This window comes from Gymnodraco acuticeps, unplaced genomic scaffold (assembly GCF_902827175.1).
Source record: "Gymnodraco acuticeps unplaced genomic scaffold, fGymAcu1.1, whole genome shotgun sequence".
NCBI classification, from domain to species: Eukaryota; Metazoa; Chordata; class Actinopteri; order Perciformes; family Bathydraconidae; genus Gymnodraco; species Gymnodraco acuticeps.
The window spans coordinates 581,413-604,282 of record NW_022989983.1 but is presented as its reverse complement, the minus strand read 5'-3'; the positions used below and the strand labels follow the sequence as shown (position 1 = coordinate 604,282).

The 22,870-nt window shown below is 40.4% G+C and overlaps 2 protein-coding genes across 3 annotated transcripts; both read right to left on the bottom strand.

Moving 5' to 3' along the window:
- Window positions 1–10,276: 10,276 nt before the first annotated feature.
- si:dkey-178o16.4 (vasopressin V2 receptor) lies at window positions 10,277–12,521 on the bottom strand. The gene is made up of 2 exons (XM_034212388.1): window positions 11,657–12,521; window positions 10,277–10,808 (listed from the first exon to the last, which is right to left on the bottom strand). The coding sequence occupies exons 1-2, from the start codon at window positions 12,519–12,521 to the stop codon at window positions 10,588–10,590; spliced, it is 1,086 nt and encodes a 361-aa protein (XP_034068279.1). The 3' UTR covers window positions 10,277–10,587.
- Window positions 12,522–13,109: 588 nt separating this feature from the next.
- Window positions 13,110–22,704, bottom strand: LOC117543807 (CCA tRNA nucleotidyltransferase 1, mitochondrial-like). Of its 2 annotated transcripts, none has more exons than XM_034212386.1 (8): window positions 22,595–22,704; window positions 22,252–22,381; window positions 20,816–21,009; window positions 19,329–19,467; window positions 18,592–18,718; window positions 18,111–18,304; window positions 15,872–16,125; window positions 13,110–13,682 (listed from the first exon to the last, which is right to left on the bottom strand). In XM_034212386.1, the coding sequence occupies exons 2-8, from the start codon at window positions 22,379–22,381 to the stop codon at window positions 13,437–13,439; spliced, it is 1,284 nt and encodes a 427-aa protein (XP_034068277.1). In that variant the 5' UTR covers window positions 22,595–22,704; the 3' UTR covers window positions 13,110–13,436. The 2 variants fall into 2 exon arrangements, with proteins under 2 accessions (XP_034068277.1, XP_034068278.1); XM_034212387.1 differs by having other exon boundaries at window positions 22,297–22,381.
- Between the last annotated feature and the right edge of the window lie 166 nt (window positions 22,705–22,870).

Here is a 22,870-nt window from a genome sequence, read left to right as displayed (position 1 = left end):
GATTATTATGCTTTGCCAAGATCAGCATCAATATTGCACTCATTTTAATACATTACTTAGGATAGGAAATCCAGCCAGTTTTAAAATGTTTCAAATGGTTAATGGAAGAAGCTTGATCAGTACATGGATCATGTGTGTGTGATGGAATGTTTTAATACCTTTTTTAAACCCTACATGTTATTTCTAACATCTAACGAGGAAGAGGTAAACACAGCTGAGTGTTGGCCTACACTGTGATACAAGATAGAGTTTGTTATGTGAAATCCTGATAACCGCCTTGCTTGTTGTCAAGGCAGCAAACAAGCTACCAGTCACTCTACATCTGGACAGCTCCTACTGTGTTCCCACACTACTGAACTCGCTCGCTCCAGCTAACAAAGAGCACAAAGCACTAACACAAACAATTAAAACCAACAGGTTGTCCAAGCTGCTAACGGTTGCCCTGGACAACCGTTAGCAGCTTGGACAACCTGTTGGTTTTGGTAGCAAGGATAGGAAAATATATCAGGATGTCGATAAGGCTTTGTTTCCACACTTTGCAGTTTAACTTGCTTCCCTTGGGGGTAAAATCACATATTAACGATTTATCAAGCTGGAAGCTGTGTCCATTTACACCTTTGGCATGTTCTTGGAGAATTACCCATTTTCCTTATCTTATTTACACAGAACTAACGGTTGCAAAAAGTAAATACAGATCGGTACGTGTGGGCAGATCTGTGTCACCTCTGCTTCTCCCCTATTCGCCTTTGCAAAGCTTCTAAAGCGCTATTAACTCTGAGCTTGAAAGTAATTATCAAGCCATGCCAGGGATGTTTTAGTGAATTGAGGTCCGGACCCCGTCGCTGGTGTTGTGTTGAAACCATTATAGCTTTGGCTTTATTTTTTTGTTCTGTGTCTTGTTGGATGTTTTCCTACGTCGCAGTTCTCCTGCTGAGTGTGTCAGGTTTTCTCTCAAGGCTTTTTCTGCATTATGCTAAAGTCATTTAATATAAACATTGCATTTTCTAAGTAAATAATGTCTGCAGGAGGGCATAATCATTCAGAGTCATTTCTTATGATTACATTTTTCCACAGGCCAACAACAGCTTCAACAAAACTATTTCCCTCAAAGAAAACACCAAACATGCCCTGTTGTCTCAAGAGACAAAGTGCAGAAGGAAACATCCATTAAACTCAGTGTGCTGCTCTGTGATGCTAGCTCATCCCAGATACTTGGCATCTCATCTTGGGAGCAAGTTCATCAATGTTTGGGGTCAGGCTCTGAGCGGAGGAGACCCTCAGGATGGAGTGAAGGTGTGCGTGCAATATACCGGCGGGCCAGATCTAATAGTAATTAGAAATTATCCTGCGGGCCGAAGTTAAATCTACCACGGGCCGGATTTGAGTTTGACATATGTGGTCTATATCATCCAGTCATTCAACATGTAAAATATGCATCAGGACATGTTAAGATAAGATAAGATAAGATAAGATGATACTTTATTGATCCCAATTTGGGAAATTAAAAGACAAGGCATTTTACAATAACACAAAAATAAATAAACAAGAATAGAAATAAAATAAAATAGAAAATATACATGTAGATATTATACATACATATATATATATTGTTGGAGATTAAAAGGGATAACTGGTCCGCTTTTCAAATCTCCGCGCGTTCCTATGAAGCTGGTTATAATACAGGAAGGAATCCATATCTACAAAGTAACCGTTAACAATAATCTACTTTAATGGCAATATGACAATGCAATACAATCATTACAATACAACATGATATATTACAGTTATATTGTAATGCTTAAGGAGTAATGCCGGCTTACTCCTGCCCTGGTTCGCATACTGCAGAGCTACTTTCACCCGAGGGCAGCATGTGAAGAAGAGGCCGAACGCCAGGGATCCACCGGAGATATACCAGAGTAAGAAGGAGGGGTTTGGTGTTAGGTCAGCTGGTCATCTTTTCAGGTCATCTCATTGGGAGACGCAACGCAGCAGGAAACGCAGCAGGAAACCAAACAGGCTCACTTTACAACAAAAGGTCTCAAGGCCTGCATACCTACACCTCCCCCACAGAGCAATAAAACCCTGTTTACTCCAACCAGCCCAGAATGTTTATAGCCATTTGTAGTCCTTACATTTATGAAAGGATAAAACAGAGAAATCAATATAAAACACAAACACAGGTATTGTTTGAACAGTATTCACTTAACTGCTACTATTGATAAGCACCAGAGAAACCCAAGGGACCTCTCTTAACATCACAAACACTGTAGCTCGATCTAAGTTGAATGCAAATCAGGACATGCTCTCACCTTCCCCCATCTTCCTTTGTCCTCAAAAACACATGTCAACAGGCCCCAAATGCAGCTCACAGTTTACCCAAATTATTCTCATTTTAAGCTTATCCATAGTTTGCTAACATGAATGAATACAAATATAACTCTACAATATACATAAATATATGACATATGGAATATTAATCTGAATGAAGCGTGCCATGTTTTCTATCATTTCAATATAACCAGTTGTGTATTTACTGCATGCTAATGAATGCTTCGCCTGCATGAAATACACAGTTTATGTTAGCAGACACTGATCAACATTTGTTTGTTCGGTTGGTCAACTTCAGTATGAAGTCCAGCATGAATGTCACCAAGGTCTTTCATTTTATTATTGCAGGTGATTGTTATTTCCTGGCCCCTTTAGTATCGAGTCATATTGTGGGGAAATACACCCACCCAATTACTGTAGCAACTTCTCCTCCTGGTGAAATCCTTTCTGTTTTGGTTTTTCTTCGAGTACTTTATCCGCTTGTGCATGTTGATTCCAGAAAATTGAGTTTGGTTTTGTGTAGTTTGGACAAGAAGTTCTTGAGATATTCAAAGAACTGGAGTGTCCTTCGTAACCGTCTGTTATACAATGGTCTGCTATAAAGAAAAAATCGACCGTGGAATGTTAAAATTGTCCAATCAGGATCAGCTGTTTAATTAAAATGGCCCTGTTGTGCTTTTTGGGGTTTTCCCTTTCCTGTCGTGTGCAAAAATCCCAAAGTTCTCCAGAGCGAGTTTCTCTCCCCTGCCTGAAACGCCTCCATTTGACTCCTTTTTTTACTTGTGCAATATAGTGACATCACTATGTAACACTGGCACTTTCATTGGCTTGAGCTTAAACACATTGTACGTGATAGGTTAAAGGTTGGGACATCTCTTAGTGTTTGACCAATCGAAACAGAGCCAGCCAGCAACCAATCAGAGCAGACTGGGCTCTGGTTTCAGACAGAGGGTGAAAAGAGGTGCTGCAGCACAGACATGTGAACAATGAAGAATTTTCTAATCATTAAAGCACGTAAAGATGACTGATTTTAAATGCCATTTTCTGAATGTCTTTCGTTTTTTGTAAAGCACTTTGAATTGCCTTGTGTTGAAAGGTGCTATATAAATAAACTTGCCTTGCCTAAAGAAAATAGAGGCACAAAATACAAATATGAACCTCGAAGTAAGCATAATATGTCAAAAATACCTCAGTAAAAAATAAAATAAGGGTTTGAAACGCATTATTAAAAACGCGAGCTGGTGTTTTTACGAGTGGTTCTACAAAAAGCTGCATGCTGCAGAACCTTCATTTACATACTTTCACATCTCAAGTATACAGATGTTTCTCTTTTTTTTGCTTGGTATGTGGTGTAGCACTACATCTGATGCAGACGAGTGTGCTGTTTTAAAAATGTATCAATCATTTCTCCCAGAGGTTTCTTTCCATCATACAGTATGTGAAGGGTCACTTCCCAATGAAGAGAAATGGAAAAAGAATATTAAGCAGGCGTGTAATTAACAGAACTCACATGCATATAACTTAACTAATTTAGCTCATGCTTAGATCTCAATGTACTTTGTACAAAGAGTTGTCTAATTCAGAAACCTTGACAGCATCCTCATTAATAACCACACTAATGCACCTTCTTTTCCTAATGTCTGAGAGAAATGAAAGGCAGAATGTACACGTTCTAAATGGAAAAGTGTACATAAGTGGCCTCTTATAAGGTGACACATTGAGGACACTTTAGGAGGTATGTACAGATAAATACTAATCTTCTGATGGTAATCAATTCAAATGCATTTACAGGAATAATACAGAAGTTTATAGCGCTGGTCATTTGAATTGAGAGGTTTCAATTATGTTCAGCTTTACATGTAAGTATGGTATGTGAAAAATGTTTGTTCCAACTGCTTTTAAACTTGCTATAGTTAAGCGTCTTTCCGATAAGCAATCTGGACCCATTATAATAACAGGCCTATTATTATAGTAATAGGCCTGTTTGGTCCAGATTTCAGGCCTATTTCTAAGCTACATTTTCAGTTTGGAGAAGGTCTGGAGAAAGTCATCGTAATTCAGTGGCTTTTACAATTACATAATCGTAGCAAACTGTATGTAAAAGGTCTTCAGTCTGTCTTTGCACAATGTCATTGTCCTGAGACAGTTAATTTGAGAGTTTTTAACAATCATCTATTTATGCATTAAAGGTACTGCCTTCAGCTCACCAAGAGAATATTTCCTGATGGGCTTACCCCACTTACCTGTGGGGTACCTCAAGGGTTCATTTGGGGTCTTCTCTTGTTCCCATTGTATAGGCTGAACATGGAATGCCTTTATATAAACAACATCATTCCCTTTTATTGTTTGTTGACAATTTAAGATATTATTTACCCTTTAGCCTTTTCTGAAGTGTTGGATGGATTCAGACATTCTCAATGTTTTTTAAAATAAGACTGTAGTTGTTATGTTTGGTAAACAGACCAATTAAATGTCTCTTTTGGTATTCTTGGCCATTTAGTTCCTCAAAAATTAAAATGTTGTTAAGAATCTTGTCATAATGTTTGACAGCTTTCCCAGGGCTTAGAGCTCCAACATCTTTACAGAATTATGTATGCCTTTATTACCTCAGCGTCGTGTAACTTTTTGATTTGGAAGTGTCATCAGTCATCGCTAGTCTGCTTAACATTTGGTTTCTAATCTGTTTATGACAAAAGGAAAGTTTAAAAGAGATTCTGGCAGAATGTATTTATTAAAACAAATGTTATACAGGTGGGGAACACATTTTTGCCAGGATCTGCGGGGGACGCTGCAGTGGTCTTAAAACTGTACCCTCTGTGGTGGGAAAGCATTTTTGATTAATTTGTTTCCTTCGAAAAAGAGCGCAAGACCGTAAATTATTTTAAAGCCAGTGATGTCAGACTCTTGTGACATTATATTGTTGTCCAATGGTATTGATCATTTCATTGTTGCAGCTATATAATCTTCACTATGGTATATTACAGCTGGCGGGCCTTATGATCACAAGCTGTTTCCAACCTATACAGCTCACTATTAACCATTTATCCAATCAATACATTGTAACTACCTTTCAGATTGACAACTGTGTTGTTGAGAAAGACCTAACAAAGCAAAAAATCATTCAGAGATAAGAAAAGAAAGACATTATAACACATCTCAAGTCTCAGGAACATTGAAGAAAATTGGTTGGACTATCATGGGGAGCAGATAGAAAAAGAAGTGCAAGGTGCTTGAGAACCGTGTAAAACAGAGAGGAATGTCATGTAGTGATACTGTATCATGTGATCAAATGTATTCATCATTTAATTTTAGAGTTTAATGGTTGCTAATTTTTTGTGTTTAAAATTCATTTAAAGAGGAAATAATGTGCTCATTTTCAGGTTCTTGTGTATTTTCTGCCTCCACTGTGACATGTCTCTAAGCTTTAAGATTTAAAAAGGTCTTTGTTTTTCTCATGATGCCTGAAGAGAAAAGACAAAACTCCCTCTGGAGGGAACTTTGGGATTTTAGCCTTTGCAGACCATTTACATGCTCAACAATCTATAATAGGGCCTTTCTTTAAATGATGTGACTTTGCCGTTAAAAGCCTTTTTGAAACACTTTATTTTACAGCCTAAAAATTATAGTGTGATTGAGTGTGATAAGAAAAGTACCATTTCAGCTCTTAGACGTTTTATTTTTATTTATTTTTTTCAGGCAAGCCTGGAGAACACTTCCACCGGAGGAAACTCAATTGTGTTAAGAGTGAATCCACGAGCTGTCAGTCAACTCTCTCCCCACTCTGTGAAGCACCTGGGGACGCTGCAGTGTTCGTCCTTTAAGCGTAAGAATGTCATTTTCGAGCCTGAGACCTGAAAAACAGGCTCAGGGTTTAACAGAGTGCTAAGAAGTGTTTGAACTTTAAATCCAAAGGAATATTTCCCCCAACAAGTAGAACGGCGCTGGGATGAAGGGAAACAGAAATGTTAAAAGACAGTTTATTTGGCAACACCACAGAGGTCTCTCCTCAGGGGTTGAGAGCAAAAATGTAAACATGGTGAAACATTGATCACTGAGCATCAAGCTGCATATTTGAAGATATACATTTGAATCACAGACACATGTAATCACTGACTATTATGACCAACAACAATCAGATATCTTTTACATGTAATCATATAACATTATAGCAAAATAGATTGAAGATTCACATTTAATGGACATAAAATACATATTTACAAGATAAACCACATTCTCATCTGAGTGAAACACTTTAAAATCACACAGCATTTAGATGAATTTCTGAAAACATTTCACAAGATCATTTATTTCATGAATATCCTTAACTGAAATGTAACATGCAATGAAATATAAGCACCAACTTTAATGCAAATGGCATGTCCATTTCATTATACGTGTTAATTATTTCGAGAAAATATCCTGATGAATATTGTGCTGTGGCTCCTGAATACAATTTTTGACTGAGAAAATAAGAAACATTGCCACTTAGGCAAACAGTGTTGTGTGCAAATGCTAAGGTCAATGCTGTCCCAAACAGGTCTGAACCAGGCCCGGCGCCACGAGGGGCCAAAAGGGGGCATTGCCTCGTCAGTTGTATTCTTTGCCCCCTCACTTTGAGCATCATTCATCCATCAAAAAGTACAATAAATGTCACAATTATTAAATAACTTTAAATAATCATTTTCCCCAATTCACGTTACTATGTTTAGATCAGATATATGGGCAAGTCAAGCAACGTGTAAAAAAGCCTCAACCCCAAGTGAGCTTGTAGTCTTAATTAATGTTAGCATCTGTGCTTAGCTGTAAACACAGTCGGATGGGTGACCAAAACGCCCCCGTTTTCCGGGCAAAGTCCCCGTTTTCGGTGGGTTTTTGAATGTGCGTTAAAAAACTTAGAGCAAGGTGAAATCAAATGTTACATGTCAGTAAAAACAGAGTAACAAGAGGTTTATCAATTCTTAAATGTCCCCTCCTCGACTCCTATCCTCGTGTCTTAGTCCCGCCCACAGGAGATGCGAGCGGAGGACTGAGGAGGGGAACCGAGGAGAGAGGAGGGGAAGCAGCAGGGGGTTAGAGAAATGAGAACTCCTCTCCTCTGAGCGGTCATCTTAAAGAGACGTCCATTAATGATGACAGGAGGCACAGCAGCCTGATGGACAGATGTGTTCATGATGACTTACATATTTACTTTGATTCATTGACAGTGCGGTATAATGAGACAATAACAGGCTACAGATGCGGACACACACACACACATATATTTATATAAATATATACAATTTCAGCCCCCTCAGTCATTTCATCCTGGAGCCGGGCCTGGTCTGAACAGTAAAGTCGGTGCATTCTCTTCAATGGCCACCACGTGCTACTAAAAAGTGGTTGAAAAGATTGTATAGAAGTCAGTGAGAAAATGACACTACTTCTTAGTTGATTTAATACATATGTAAACATATTTTACTCAAGAGTTTATGGTCTCAAGTGATAGCTCGGCGTATACTTCAAGCCTCATTTTGTCAATAAGGATCCCATTTAGAGTACAATAGACATAAAGAAGGATATGCTTTATTGGGTGGCTACCCTGAGGTTGATGAGACGCTACCACGTCGTCAGGTTTGGGTGTTCGTCCCCATTTCCAAATGTTAACCCTGTCACAATTTGTTTTCAGCGCATTAATTGTAACATTGTCTTGTTTAGTGTCCGGTTGTACTTGCTTCCCCCCTCCTTTGACACTTACTGTTCCTTCTTTTTATATACAGTCTTTGGAGGGGAGCAGGGATTTCTGGTATGAAAAAACCTAGAGAGGTGACCTTGATGAAAGCCACAAACATAAACTTGTATGTCTATGTCCAACCCAGTCTCACGGCATTTCGTGTTATAGTCGCGAAATTCATTTCATCTATTGATTCGTGTTCACCAACACGATTTTCGCATTTTTTTCGTGTCACACAGAACGATTTTAAAAGCAATGTATTTCTATTGGTAGTATGTCTCGTGCCTGCACGTCTTTTTGTCCGGTCGGGTCTTGGAATACCAGAAGCTGTGTGGTTCACAAAAACATTTTCTATCCCTTTTATTTTAAATTGTATAATGTCGGAGTTTTTTTGCCGTCCGCGAGGAAAATAAATGTGGCAAAGAGCCTCAGAATACTGAAATCTGTATTTTTTTAAATCTGTTGTTCCTTCTAATTTGTTATTATTTACATTGGTTTTAAAATCGTTCTGTGTGACACGAAAAAAATTGCGAAATCGTATTGGTGTCAATAGATTCATTTTGTGACTATAACACAAAATGCCGTGAGACTGTGTCAGAGTACATGCAGATGTTTAGTAGGTATATTGATAACCATGTTAACCATTTTAGTTTAGGTGTGTTTTTATGCTACCATCTGCTACTTACAAATAAACATACATGAGGCTGAGCCAGTGATTCACCACCAACCATACATCCAATGACACACTTAATCCAAACAAGATTACTGAGCAATTGTTATAAAAATAACGTCAGATAAATAGACGTAAAACAGAATGTGTTTCTTTGAAGAGAATGCTAGCTATAAAAACACATGTTGGCACAATGGCACTGGCAGCAGGGTGGAAAATATCTCTGGAACCATCTGACCAGTATAATATTCATTTGTATATAATACTATAATTATAATGTACTATATACCCGGGCTTCTCAACATTTGAAAGGTATGGCCGTTATCTGAAATTCTCAAAAGACCACCTTCCCAAATAAATAAGGGAAAATAACACAATATAACGAATAAACTGAGCAGTGAGTATGTGTTATGCTCCTGTGAGCTCCAACTATCGTATTCAATTATTAATCGAAATGTAATGTATTCAGGGTCATATTTCCTTGGATATTTTACTCGCGTTCAATTGTCTCCCATATTAATATTTCATTAAAAAAAATATATATATACAGTATTTAGCATTCAGAGAACGTTGGATAGGTAACACGTTTTCTCTACCTGATGTGTCACGTTGCTGATACTTTTATTCAACTTTTATTTATGTGAACTCTTGAGCAAATGTAGGTATAAAAAAGACCAGCGGCAGCCAAGAAAAGCTGCAATAAATGACAATTGGACAATTAAACTGTTAAAGAAATACAAAACCAACCTTTCCATTGTTGTAGGTTCTAGTCAGACACTAAATCTATTTGCAAGAGAATATTCTAGCCACTAATGCATATTGAATTGACCATTTTAAAATGTAACTGTATTACCTAAACCTTTTTTTGTACAATAAACTGCCCCCATCCAGGGAGTGATTGGTCAAAAACTGACAACGTTGAGTACATCAACCTCATGCGATGTTCTCACTTATCTCAAAATGATTGTTTCATGTAAACGACCTTTTAAGCACCAATGCTATATTAGTTTGAAAATTAGCTGCTTACAACAACAAAAAAGAGCCCAGAATGTAGAACTCTTTTTATCCTATTTTACCTGAGTACCCAAATGACCTTGCTCAACCCTATGTGTCGAGAGTCCAATTGGAAAAGCTCCTGGTGCTCCCAATGCTCATTCAGAATATGGCTGAGGTTTATGGGAATAGTTATTGTGCAGGTAGTTGGTTGTACACCGAAGATATGGGAAAATGTAAGATTGACCTGATGATGCAACAAAAGAAAAAGTCAGGGATCACCAAAAATATTACAATTCATCTCCTTGGAACCATTCATGCATTCAACAGTTGTGAGGACATGTCACTCAAAACCACAAAATGTCATCTTCATATTGACAGGAGAAGAAAGGTTTGGCGATCAATAGGATTAATCCTCAGGGAACCATGAATGCCATGCATCTTTTGTAACGATTGAGATGTCAACATGATTCGGTGGATATGGGAAAACTTTGACCTGCTGGTAGCGCTAAAGAAATCAGTCAACGTATTCATCTTCTGGAAACCTGAATGTCTGTACAAAAAGTAATGGGAATCCATCCAGTAGTGTCAGTCTGGACCAAAGTGGTGGAACAACCAATGGATAAACCACCATCTCTAGAACCACAACACTAGCAAAAAAAAGTAAAACGTTCAATGTTTTTAAAGAATGTGTAAAGTAATACCGACTTGATAGCAAGTGTTCCATTGTAATATCCCTGTAAAGAATGATTGTGTGCGTTTTACTTCAAAAATATTGTCTCACTATAATATACTGTAACTACACTGACGTCTTCTTCACACTTATTAGACAATGACAATACCGTAAGTCTTTCTTGTGCGAAAACCATGCTGTCCTGAGGTGAGTTTAAGAGTCCGGACGTCTGCTCTCTGACAGACTCTTGAGGCTCATGTACAGGGAGCTGACCATGGTGGCCTCCTCCTGGATGGACTCCTTCAGGTCGGGCTGACCCGCACACATCAGGGCCACCAGGGTCTTTGGCAGCTTCCCGCTGAATAGCAGGTAGATGACGGGGTTCGCACAGCTGTTCAGACTGGCCAGCAGCATCAGGATGGTGAAGGTAGCAGCTGGAAGAAACAAAAGTACAATATTTAACTTTCCCTGTCATTCCTTTTGGAGGTAACATTTTAATTGCGATTACATTTGCAGTTCTGTGTGAGGGAGGGAGGTGTAAACAATTGGCAACACTCATACTCCTGTGTTTGGTTTTTGGCACTGTACCTATTTCAAAATCAAAGTTGCTATGATGTTGAAGAGAAAGTTAAATAAAGTTTTACGAAAAAATCTCTGGGGCAGACTATACATTTATGATTTTTTAAGACATACGAGAACATATCTGTATAGTTAAAAATCCTGAAACACGGCAAGAATAAATATCAGTGCATACATTGTGAAAGAGAGAAGGACATCAGAAAAATAAAGTTTGTTGTACTGTGTTTGGTGAATGTTTTATTTGCCAGTGGCAAAGAAAGAAAAAAAGGAAATACATATAATGGACAATAAAGTATTCTGAATCTGAAAAGTATGTTCAAAAATAAATAGAAAAGCTGGTTTAGCTATAGATTACAGCTTATTCAATGTGTCTGGCTAGCTACATATTTATTTGTTCATGTTGTGAGATACCAAACCCTGTCCTTTTTCTCTGAGCAGGTGCCTCCTTTTCTGAACCTACCCCAATTTATTCCACATTAAGTCAACATTAATACTGATGATAACTTATTAAAACTCTCATTGGCTGTACAGCAGCGGAAGTCAATCAGATAGTGATATTTGGATTTCATAATGGGATATCTCTATTGATTGAATCATCTTTACTTTGTATCCTCATGCCTTATCTTGTGTCTTTTACCTGTAGCCTACCAAAAACGAAATAAATGTTGTTCATGTTGTGAGATCCAAAACCCTGTCCTCTTACTCTGAGTGGGCGCCTCCACGTCCCACACGGACCAAAGCTGCACGGTGAAGAAAGGCCCCCAGCAGAGGATGTAAGCGAACACGATCACCACGGTCATCTTCACCGTCTTGACCCTCGCTTTAGACACCCCCGCCACGCTGCTGGCCCGCGAGGACAGCGGCTTCCTGACCTTCCCTGCGCCCTGCTGCGTCTTCATGTGGAAGTTAATGTACACAGTGCGGCAGATGCGGACCTGACACACGATCACCATGAGAATGGGCAGCACGAATATCACCAGAGTGGTCCACGTCACGTAGGCTCTGGGACCCCACGGTTTAATGAACTGAGCCCAGCAATCGTACACACCGGGGGCCACCTCCACCCGGGAGAAGATGAAGATCTGCGGGAGGCTACCGATGAGAGAGGCGCACCAGGCGGCGCAAACTGGACCGTTCCAGCGTGCCCTGTGCCTCTGGAAAGTCACCATGGGTTTGCAGATGGCTTGATATCTGTCTATCGTCATCACTACAATCATATAAGAAGATGCAAACATCCCGACCACCTGCAGGTACTTCACAGCGCGACACAATACGTCCGGTCCCACGAATCGGTCAGTGATGTCCCACATGAGTTGCGGGCAAACTTGGAAAAATGTAACCACAAGGTCGGCGACGCACAGGTGGAGGACGAAGACGCGCATCCTGGAGAGCTGCTTCCTCCGCTTCCACAGCACCAGCAGCAGCCCGAAGTTTAGGATCCCCGCGGTGATGAAGATGATGGACAGGAGAGCTATTTCCACCCGAGCCAAGCGCTCATCCCGCGGATCATCGTCAGAGAGTGCGTCCTCCAAAGTGATGTTACTGATGTTTACAAAGAACCAAGACATGCTTAAAAGTAGCCTTTATAAACCATTACAGGGTAATCCAGATGAAGTGGGGCATTTAAAAAAAAAAAAATGATAAGCAGGCAGCCTGGAATATGACTTTAAATATGACATTAAAAGGGAAATTTGTTGAAAAAATCGTTATGGCCGTTTAGTGGTAAAATTACACATGTTGAGGGTCTCCAGGCAGAGAGGGGGCTTTATATCTCCTCTCTCTGCAGGAGGGAGGAGCAACCACACACACACACACACACACACACACACACACACACACACACACACACACACACACACACACACACACACACACACACACACACACACACACACACACACACACACACACACACACACACACACCACACACACACCACACACACCACACACACACACACACACACACACACACCACACACACCACACACACACACACACACACACACACACACACACACACACACACACACACACCACACACACACACACACACACACACACACACACACACACACACACACACACACACACACACACCACACAGAGAGAGAGTTGTATTCTGCATGCACTTCAACACAACAATCACCATTTCAGTCTTTTCAATAAAAAGTACAACCTATTTATAGAGCATGTTCTTTTCAGAAATGAGGAGAAAAACCAAACTTATATATCAAATTATATAAAAAGCTGTTTCTAGTACACATTTGTCCTCATATGCATTTTGTGATCTCTTTATATGATGATGGAGAACAAAATAGGGCTACTTTAGAATGAAATCAGCAGCTCTGATCGTCAGAATTATTGTCGTGTCCGTTTTTCTCAAACTAAAACGTCTCAATCAATACCCTTCAAGAGCACAATTACAGCAGCCAAACCCTTATGGTGCGACATGACAAAAGCACGTCCACTTTCCTCCTCAAATCACGACTTTACGTGACTGAGGAGTTCATCTTTGTCCATCTGATAGCCGCTTTTCTTCCAGACGTCGCGGAGGTCCTGTAAGGTGGAGCCGATCTCCTTTCCCGTCGTGATGCCCATCCTCCGGAGGTCGTGTCCGTTGACGGGGAAGCGAGGGACGGACCACCCGCTGAGCTCCGCATGCAGCTTCTCCTCACCCTGATACTTCAGCAGCTCACACACTTTACTCTGGGTGTCCAGCTCTCGACTCTGAAAAGACACATTTGAGTTAAAGGTCGCCTATTATGCGAATTTTTCATGTCTCTTATACATCAACATGTGTCCCCTCTTCTTCATGTCTCTTCTACATCAACATGTGTCCCCTCTTCTTCATGTCTCTTCTACATCAACATGTGTCCCCTCTTCTTCATGTCTCTTCTACATCAACATGTGTCCCCTCTTCTTCATGTCTCTTCTACATCAACATGTGTCCCCTCTTCTCCATGTCTCTTCTACATCAACATGTGTCCCCTCTTCTCCATGTCTCTTCTACATCAACATGTGTCCCCTCTTCTTCATGTCTCTTCTACATCAACATGTGTCCCCTCTTCTTCATGTCTCTTCTACATCAACATGTGTCCCCTCTTCTTCATGTCTCTTCTACACCAACATGTGTCCCCTCTTCTTCATGTCTCTTCTACATCAACATGTGTCCCCTCTTCTTCATGTCTCTTCTACATCAACATGTGTCCCCTCTTCTCCATGTCTCTTCTACATCAACATGTGTCCCCTCTTCTTCATGTCTCTTCTACATCAACATGTGTCCCCTCTTCTTCATGTCTCTTCTACATCAACATGTGTCCCCTCTTCTCCATGTCTCTTCTACATCAACATGTGTCCCCTCTGTGGAAAGAGACTCAGAAAGTTTCAGGAACAAAGATTCTCTCTCTTTTTGTCCTGATCCATTTCTATAAAAACCTGTCTGAAAATGAGCTGATCAGGTTTTGGCCACTTTATGATGTCATAACGATTTTTTTACTTGTGTAACCATTAGCCAATCAGCAACTAAGGTAACCCCCCCCCCCCCTTATCACCTGAATCTCCTCCTAGAGCACCATTGAGTTCTTTTGAACCAAATGTCTCTCAGAGGGGCGTGGGGAGGGGCTCCTTACTTACATCTAAAGTAACAGACAGAGAATCAGCACTTTGGAAACAGGGCTGAAACAGAGGGGATTATGGGTAATGCTGCAATGATCTGTTTGGTGTTTCAGCCAATCAGAGACAGGCTCTGTATATATCTGAGACCTATAATATATTGATGAAAAACAGTATAATAGGGAACCTTTAAAGCCCCTGTCAGATTTAAAGTACTTCCTATCAAATTATAAGCACTATTAAAAAAGGGGGAAGTTGGTAAATATTTATTTAGAGTTCAAGACTCCTCTGATTTGTTTCATCAGGACTTTGTGAGAGTGTTTGATTGGATTTGATTGGCAGCAGTTGACACAACTGTCGTACTATTCTGAACAAAATATTCCTAATTGTTTCACAGAAATGTATGACATCTCCTTTTTTCCCCACTTCTAACACAAAGCAAAGCAAACGGCGTGTAGATATTTAAAAACCCACTTTTCATTCAGAAGTGGGCGATGGGTGGAGGTGGAAACTGTCCAGCAAGATGAAGGAAGCGAGTTACCGAGGTGTGTTTCCTGCATTCAAAGTGGGCTGGAGTCACAATTATGTTCATGTGTGGTTCAGTGGCTGATTAAATGACTTGATTATTTGTGTCCCCTGGGGAGAGCTGAACACATTTCCCAAGAGCGCAATGTCCCAATGTTAAGTCTTCAAATTGATCTCGTTTTGTCTGACAGACAGTTCAGAACGCAAACGTGCTTTGTACAGGTAACATCATAGCTGGGGAGGAAAACATGCCCATTTCATCTGGAACCCGCTGCCTTTTCTTTTACGGCCATCGAACATCGGAACATGCTTCCAGCTGAGTTTAAGACGTGCACTGACTTCCACTATTTTTCCCATGGTGCAGGAAAATGGACGTTGAGCAGCATTACTCTGACTGTATTGTGAAATGTTAGATTCAATTAATTGTAACATTATAGTTGTGCTAGTATTTATATGTTATACTTCTGTACTTTGATCTGTATTAAGTGTGATAGACTATGAAGTGTTTGTTGATTGTGTGTTTGTGATTTCTCCTTGCATTTCAAGCTAATTATTAGAGGACATAAAGCCCTCTAATTATGCTATTGTTAGCAGTCACTTCATCAACTGGCACATCACTAAGCTGATGAGAAATCGTGCCTGATAAGAATATGGTATACCAATCAATGACTACATTGTTCTGTTAAGTGTCCAAACCATAAATCTCTCCTGTCTTTTTTATAACACCACACATGTACAATTAGCATGGGCTTGTTGCTACAGAGGAGGCTTAAACTCACGTCGATGATGAAGTCAGTGAAGGGTTTCAGGCTGTCCGGCTCCTCTCTGCTCTTGCACAGCTCCTGTCTGTATTTGACCAGGAACAGAGCCAGGGTCTTCTCCTCCTTGGACACCTTCAGCCGGAGGTCCATCCTCTCCACCTCCTCTGGGCGGCGGAAGAGAGCAGCCAGGACGGTCATGGGTTTGGGAGAGTGGTCTTTGGCTTTCTGCCACACTCGCTTAATCTCCTCCACGTTGCCATCTGGAGGCAAACCTGAGGAGCAGCAGACGGGACTTTAACAAGTACAACAACACAGAATACTACATTTTGCTGTTGGTCAAAAGCCGAAAAGTCTTAATATCCTTGTAGAAATCGTCAGTGGTGAAGAAATTACTTACTTACTCATGAAGGGTAACCATGGCAACCATTGCAACCATGCGCGGGAAGTCTTCTTCGCTGCTTTTGTGGCAGTACTACAGCGCCACTTACAGGCCTGGCATATGTACTACAGCGTCTCCAGCGCTTTCGAGCGGTCTCGTGTGAACGGACTCGTTTCTGGTGCCTGTTGCGTGTGGACGGAATACTTTTTTGATATCGATTTCGGTCCGTTTGCGTTATCGTCTTCGTGTGGCTCCAGCCTTAAAGCCTGAGCAGCTGACCCTAAGGGACTTTCATTAACATCAGCCGGTAATTGCTGGAGAGCGAGGGGCTACAAAGAGCTGGAAGTGGTGTACATTAGGAAGGGACAGCACTTCGCAACACATCACTTTAAGTGGGTTTGGGACTTTTCATTTAAGGTGTTCACTTCCTTAGAGGCCAAAGCAATTTAGGAATTGGTCCCTTATATGACCAGGCTTACAGAGTGGAAGAGAGGTGATTGTCAACTCGGTGTTTATGTAGTGAAATATACTAAGCTGAACACCCATGAGCACACCCTTATGCACTGTAACAGATGAACCATACGCACAGTAGGGTTGCCAGAAACTGACCATGATCAAAATCAATTATTCGGCAGCCCTGGCGAATAATAATCGATTATTCGACCGACCCCGACCCCCCCCCCTCAGACAAAAGGAATTCCGTTGTTTTTTTTACTGGAACATGTTTAACAGTACAAACAACAAACATGCACGCATGTCATCACAACGACGTGGCCTTGAAGTGAAGTTGGTAATGGCCGGCTGTGCTGCGTCTTTCTCTGTAACCTCTTTGGCGTGCTTCGCACTCAAATGCGAACGCATTGTTGAGGTTGAGCTGTGATAGACCAACGTCTTTTCGCAGAGCTTGCATTTAACTTCCTTTGGACGTGTAAGTTCGAAGTATTTCCACGAGGAGGAACTCTTTTTACCTGCCGCTTTGTTCATCTTTAGTCGCACGTGTGAGGGAGAGGGGGGGTGGGGGCGGGGGCGGTGTGAGGGAGAGGGGGGTTGGGGGTGGGGGTGGGGGCGGGGTCAGTGTGTAGCGTGATGCAGCAGCAGTCTGCTCTGCACGCAGGCTTCCTCCAAGTTTACAGTAAAACAAACTGGTGGTGTGACCAATGGCCATTTACAATTATTAATACTATTACTATTATTAGCATTAGTCGATATTTCGGTTGAAACTAAGCCAGAAAAAAAATAAAATAAACATAAATAATAATAAAAAAATATATAAATAAAATAGATTTTTAAAAATAATATTCGATTATGGAGACTGTAACGAATAATCGAATAATCACTGGCATCCCTAACGCACAGGCATATCAAGCTGGAATACACCACAAACTCTGCAAGTGTAGGATTTGGGATTGCACCAATGACTTATTAGCATGCTACATGTTCTCTCAGAACATTTCCAAACAGGATTGGAAGAGACGTTCCAACAGGTTGGGACATGTTGACCAAACTTGGCCAAATGCAGTAGTTTGAAACCGCCATGTGCATCCATACTGTAATCGAAAAACATCACTAAAAATGAACACGTTCCGATTTCCTTTTTTTCTAGTGTTTAAGTGGAGGTGAGCAAACTGCCCTCTGCCCCAGCGTCATATAAAAGTGTCTATTCTTTTCTTAAATGGTAAGTACTATCATAAATAACTGCCATCAGGTCAGGTTTATTTAAGTACAACCTTTTCTAGTGTGTTCTTGAGGAAATAAATATTTAAACATATTTCCTAATGGACCCACAAGCTCTTTGCTAAATGTCATCGTTGTCTCCTCTCTTTTATACTTTCCACTCCATTTGTGTGCATTATCTGATTGCCCCCCCCCCCCCCTCACCTAAGTACTGGACCAGCTCCAGACTGTACATCAGCTCCAGCAGGTGATCAGCATGATTACCAACAACCATCTTCTTCAGCTCCGTCCAAATCCGTTCTCCAGATATCGCTGCAAGGCCACGACTGTTTTCCCGGATGGCGTCCAGCGTCTTCGGGTCGTGGCGGTCGGGCTCCGGAGCCACCCTGCCGTAAAACCTGGGGGGGGAATACGAGACTGGAGGTTGAGGTTCTTGTACGTCAAACAAATACAAATGATGAATTTCTTCTTTCTTTCATTGGCTATTTCAGTTCAAAGTGAGATGAAGTAGAAATATAATAATAATGTATTACATTTTCCTTTTAAGGTGTTGGGAAAATACTGAATGTACTCTTCAAATGTCAGAGTAGCACATGATAACAAAGAGCATGTGAAGGACACTGTTCAGGAACTAGTTGTACCAAATGCCCTAACACAAGGTTAAAGGGAAATAAAGACATCCCACCTGAAATAGCGCAGTATTCTCAGGTAGTCCTCTTGGATTCTTTGTTCAGCGCTGCCAACAAAGCGGACTTTGCGCTCCTTCAGGTCTTCGTATCCTTTGAAATAGTCGTATAATGTGCCATCAAGCCCTGTGAGAGAGTAAAATAAAGACAACACATCATACATTTCTGACAAATGAAAGCTTTAGCGCAAGTTCAATAAGGAAGACCTAACAATGAGTCACTTACACGTAACTCTATGGCTCCCTTCCCCCCTCATTAAATACGAGGGCGTCACTCCTCAGCAGCCAATCGCTGCACATACTAAAATCCTTAAATACCTGCTCTTCCTCCCTGTCAGTTGTCATTGCAGATGATCACACGCAACCCGCCTCCACCCCTCTCGCCTCCCGTCTCCTCCAGGACAAAGCTAAACCTTCCTCCTTCAGACCGGTCCCACCTACTCATCACCACCACCAGTGTCTAGACCCCGGGGATTTCATCGGAGCGGTTCTTTCCCTCCTGAATGATTATCCTGCAAACCGGGGCCTAATCGCCAAACACCATTCCATTCTCCTGTTGTATTATCATGGCAATCATTTCATTCATATGACGTGTAACAATACATATGTATTCCTTACATCACGTCTCTCCGGTTTGAAGTATAATTAATCGTGATAAAATAGGTGACAATGTCTTGTGAAGTAAAACCAGACGCAGATACAAGTCCTTTAATTGAGTGGAAAACAAACACAAATACCTAGAAACATGGAGTTGATGGTGAGGTCTCTGCGCTCAGAGTCTTTCTGCCAGTCCGTGGTGAACTCCACCTCTGCGTGACGTCCATCCGTCTGAACATCCACCCGCAACGTGGTCACCTCGAAGTTCTCATTGTGTAGCTGTGAGCGAAACCGATAAACAAAACACCGATGATTAAAAAAGGCAAAATTAGAATGATGCCTGGAGACGTGTAAATATGGCCTCATTCTGGAGTCACTCTCTTAGATGAAGGTAAGCAGTATTTCAGACGGCAAGTGTCTAATGTGGAAAGGAAAACATATACAATGAGTAACCCAAACACATAGCTGATAATAGATGGAGAAAATTGATAGAATATTGCAAAAACTAAAATACAACTTTAATGCTCTTTCTTTAATGAAGGCCCAAACCCTGTTCTCCTTTCCTTCACTGGTTCCTTTCAGTTCTGCTTACCTGCTGATTGTGAGTCTGCACATGTTTGTACATATGTATATGAGGGGAATCGTGCAATTTAATTTATTATTTAATTATGTACATATTACCTATCATGTCTATTTTAAGTCCCATTTATTGTTTTTATTGTTTTTATAGTGTCTTGTTGTTGCGTGTTGGCACCTTGAGTTTATTGTAATTTCGTTGTACCTGTACAATGACAAAATTAAAGATCTATCTATCTATCTTAAACTGCACTGAAACTTTTATCCATGTATTTTTTCTTTTAATGTTTATTTTATTAGCTTTTCTTTTTAATGACTGTTTTTAAATGCCTTTTTCTTAATGTCTTTCATTTTTTGTAAAGCACTTTGAATTGCCTTGTGTTGAAAAGTGCTATATAAATAAACTTGCCTTGCCTATCTATCGATATGTATTCAAGTAAGTATGTATGCATATGAACATGGGTATAGCTGGGTATGCGTGTATGAATGGTTATTTATAAATGCAGCACTGTGCTCGACCTTCGATGAATATGAATAGAAGCGACTGGGAGACATGAGAACATATCTAGGTCCCCTCTCATATCATTGCTCTGTAATCAGCTTTACTTTCAATTTCAATACACTTTTTATTTCATTTTCGTTTTATTTTTTGATTCTTTGTTGTGATTTCCCTGTAAAACAAACCTGAGTTTGTATTCTGAGCGAATCGCATCAGCAAATGCTATGAGAACAGTGACTCTTCTATTTATCCAAAAACTGTTATATTATTAAAAGGTTAAGTAATCAGCAGCAACAGCATATAAAGTAATTCAATGTTGCTCCACATTTACCAGCTTGGATGAACACATAAATGCATCAATAGTCATAATCCAATCATTTAATACGTATGATTATGTAATGGGCTATTATGCACAATAAGTACTTTTAAGTTAAGCTAATGTTCTGCAAAAGTAAAGGACTTGGCAAATAGTTGAAGTAGTGTTTACAGCAGCTTGAAAGCAGAAATGGAACTAATTGAAAGCAGGACAGTTACATCCTGCGTGCCTCTTACTCTTGCTGTAATGGTCCCATGCTTCTCTCCTTTGTTGTTGATCATCCTGATGCCAGCTTTCTGGAACATTTGCTTCATCTCCTCTGGAGTTGCTGTGGTGGCAAAGTCCACATCGTCAGGCCGCTTCCCAGACAGCAGGTCCCGCACCGCGCCGCCAGCGATCCTCAGCTCATGCTGGTGCTTCCCAAACAACTCTGGAAACAACAAACACACACTTTAGGGAGACTTTACAGAGGATATGTGTCAGGGCACACAAACAATTGCACTAGCTTGAATTCAACTTGAAAGGCATAACCTGAGAAAACTCAAATGTTTTTGTTGTGTATATCCTGACTGCAGTTCTCACTTTGCCTATTAGTCTTATATGCCTATTGCTTTTTACTTAATATACGATTCTTGTTGCTTGCAGAACAGCTTTTGTAATGTTCTTCAGGCTTAACATTTGTATGAAGTTCTAGTTTACTAAACACATAATCATATTTGACCCATATTAGGGTGAAATGTTCAAACAAGGTGAGCACATCAGAAAATGTTGGCCTCTCCTGTGTCGATTTTGACTGTTTGCCTTTCATTTGTATCAGGCCTAGTAACATTGATTGAAAAGTTTATTAACAGCTTGTATATTGGGTACAGTACAGTACAGCTCAAAACATACAATTGTTAAGGGGATGCAGACCAGAGAAAGACTTTCGTCTTGTTTACATCAGGGTCCCCCATTTCCAATTCATCATATCATTTAAGACATATAAGACATATTTGACATACAGATGGCTTATTTACAATTTACCTTTTAGATTTCGTTCTAATACATCCTAACCGGACATTTAAGACATACCAAGTCTACAGATATACAGTTAGTAACAGAAAAAACCATATTTTTTTAATGAAGAGCAATACTCAAATCAGATGAATACAGTTCCACCAAAATACTATTATGTTTCATAAGTAATACTCTTCACAGAGACAGTATTTCGAATAAGTCTCGCACATGTCTTTATCTACACTACTGTACTGAGTTGTTAAAGCCACAGCTGCGCCCCGCCAACCGAGACCCACGCCCCCCTGAAAAAAAATTATAATTTATTTTATATATATACATATAGCACCAAATAGCAACATTGAACATGTGCTCTTTTATTAAATAAACTAAACGCTTTCATTTTAAGTTGTGAGGTTAGTGTTTTTGACCCTAAGAAACACTGATGCATTAATCAATAACAATAATCCACAGCTCCAGAGGATTTAAAAAATATATATCCCAGTGCCACCCCCCCCCCCAGCCCCCCCAAGCAGTAAACCTAGGGGAAACACTGCATATTATTGATCTAATATGTTCCTCTTTGAACCTTATTACTTGTTCTATTGTGAAAGTTCACTACCTAGCTTTACTGAAGACAAGAGCACTGTTTAGAGGTGTGTTTGTTGTCACATCTCACCTGCTAGTCCTTTCAGCCCCTCACTGAACAGAGACTTGAACTCACTGGTGTTCAGCTGCATGGTGAAGAGACTCCTCCAATAGAAAGCTGTTCTACCAATCACCCGAGGCTTCAATATCCTGCTCCACATCTGTACAAACAACAAATAAGTTATCAAGTGTTTGTTATTTAGAGCTTTTTGAGAGCTAGCTTACTGTTAGCTACATGTCATTGAAGTCACGCTGGCTGGCTGACTTGTAAAGCTGCTCAAACATCGCGAGAACATGAGAAACAACATGGCAATGTCAACGCTTCAAACATAACGTACACAACTGAGAGCCACTCATATATAAAGTGTTATTACCAGACAACGCTACTATCACTTTATGATATCCTTCTCTGACATCAACATGCAGCTAAGCAGGAAGTGTTTCGGTGGTTTCTGACCAATAGCGTGAGGTTTAATCACACCGACGAGAGCAGCTTGCTGTCCACAACTGATCGCGAGATTTCAGTTTGGTGGTTAAGTGACTTTATTTATGTAACTGGATAGACCCCTTGCTTTGTTGTTAACGATTATCTATTCTTTATTTGCAACATTCAATGTTATTGACAGAAAACAAGTGACTTAACGGTTTGG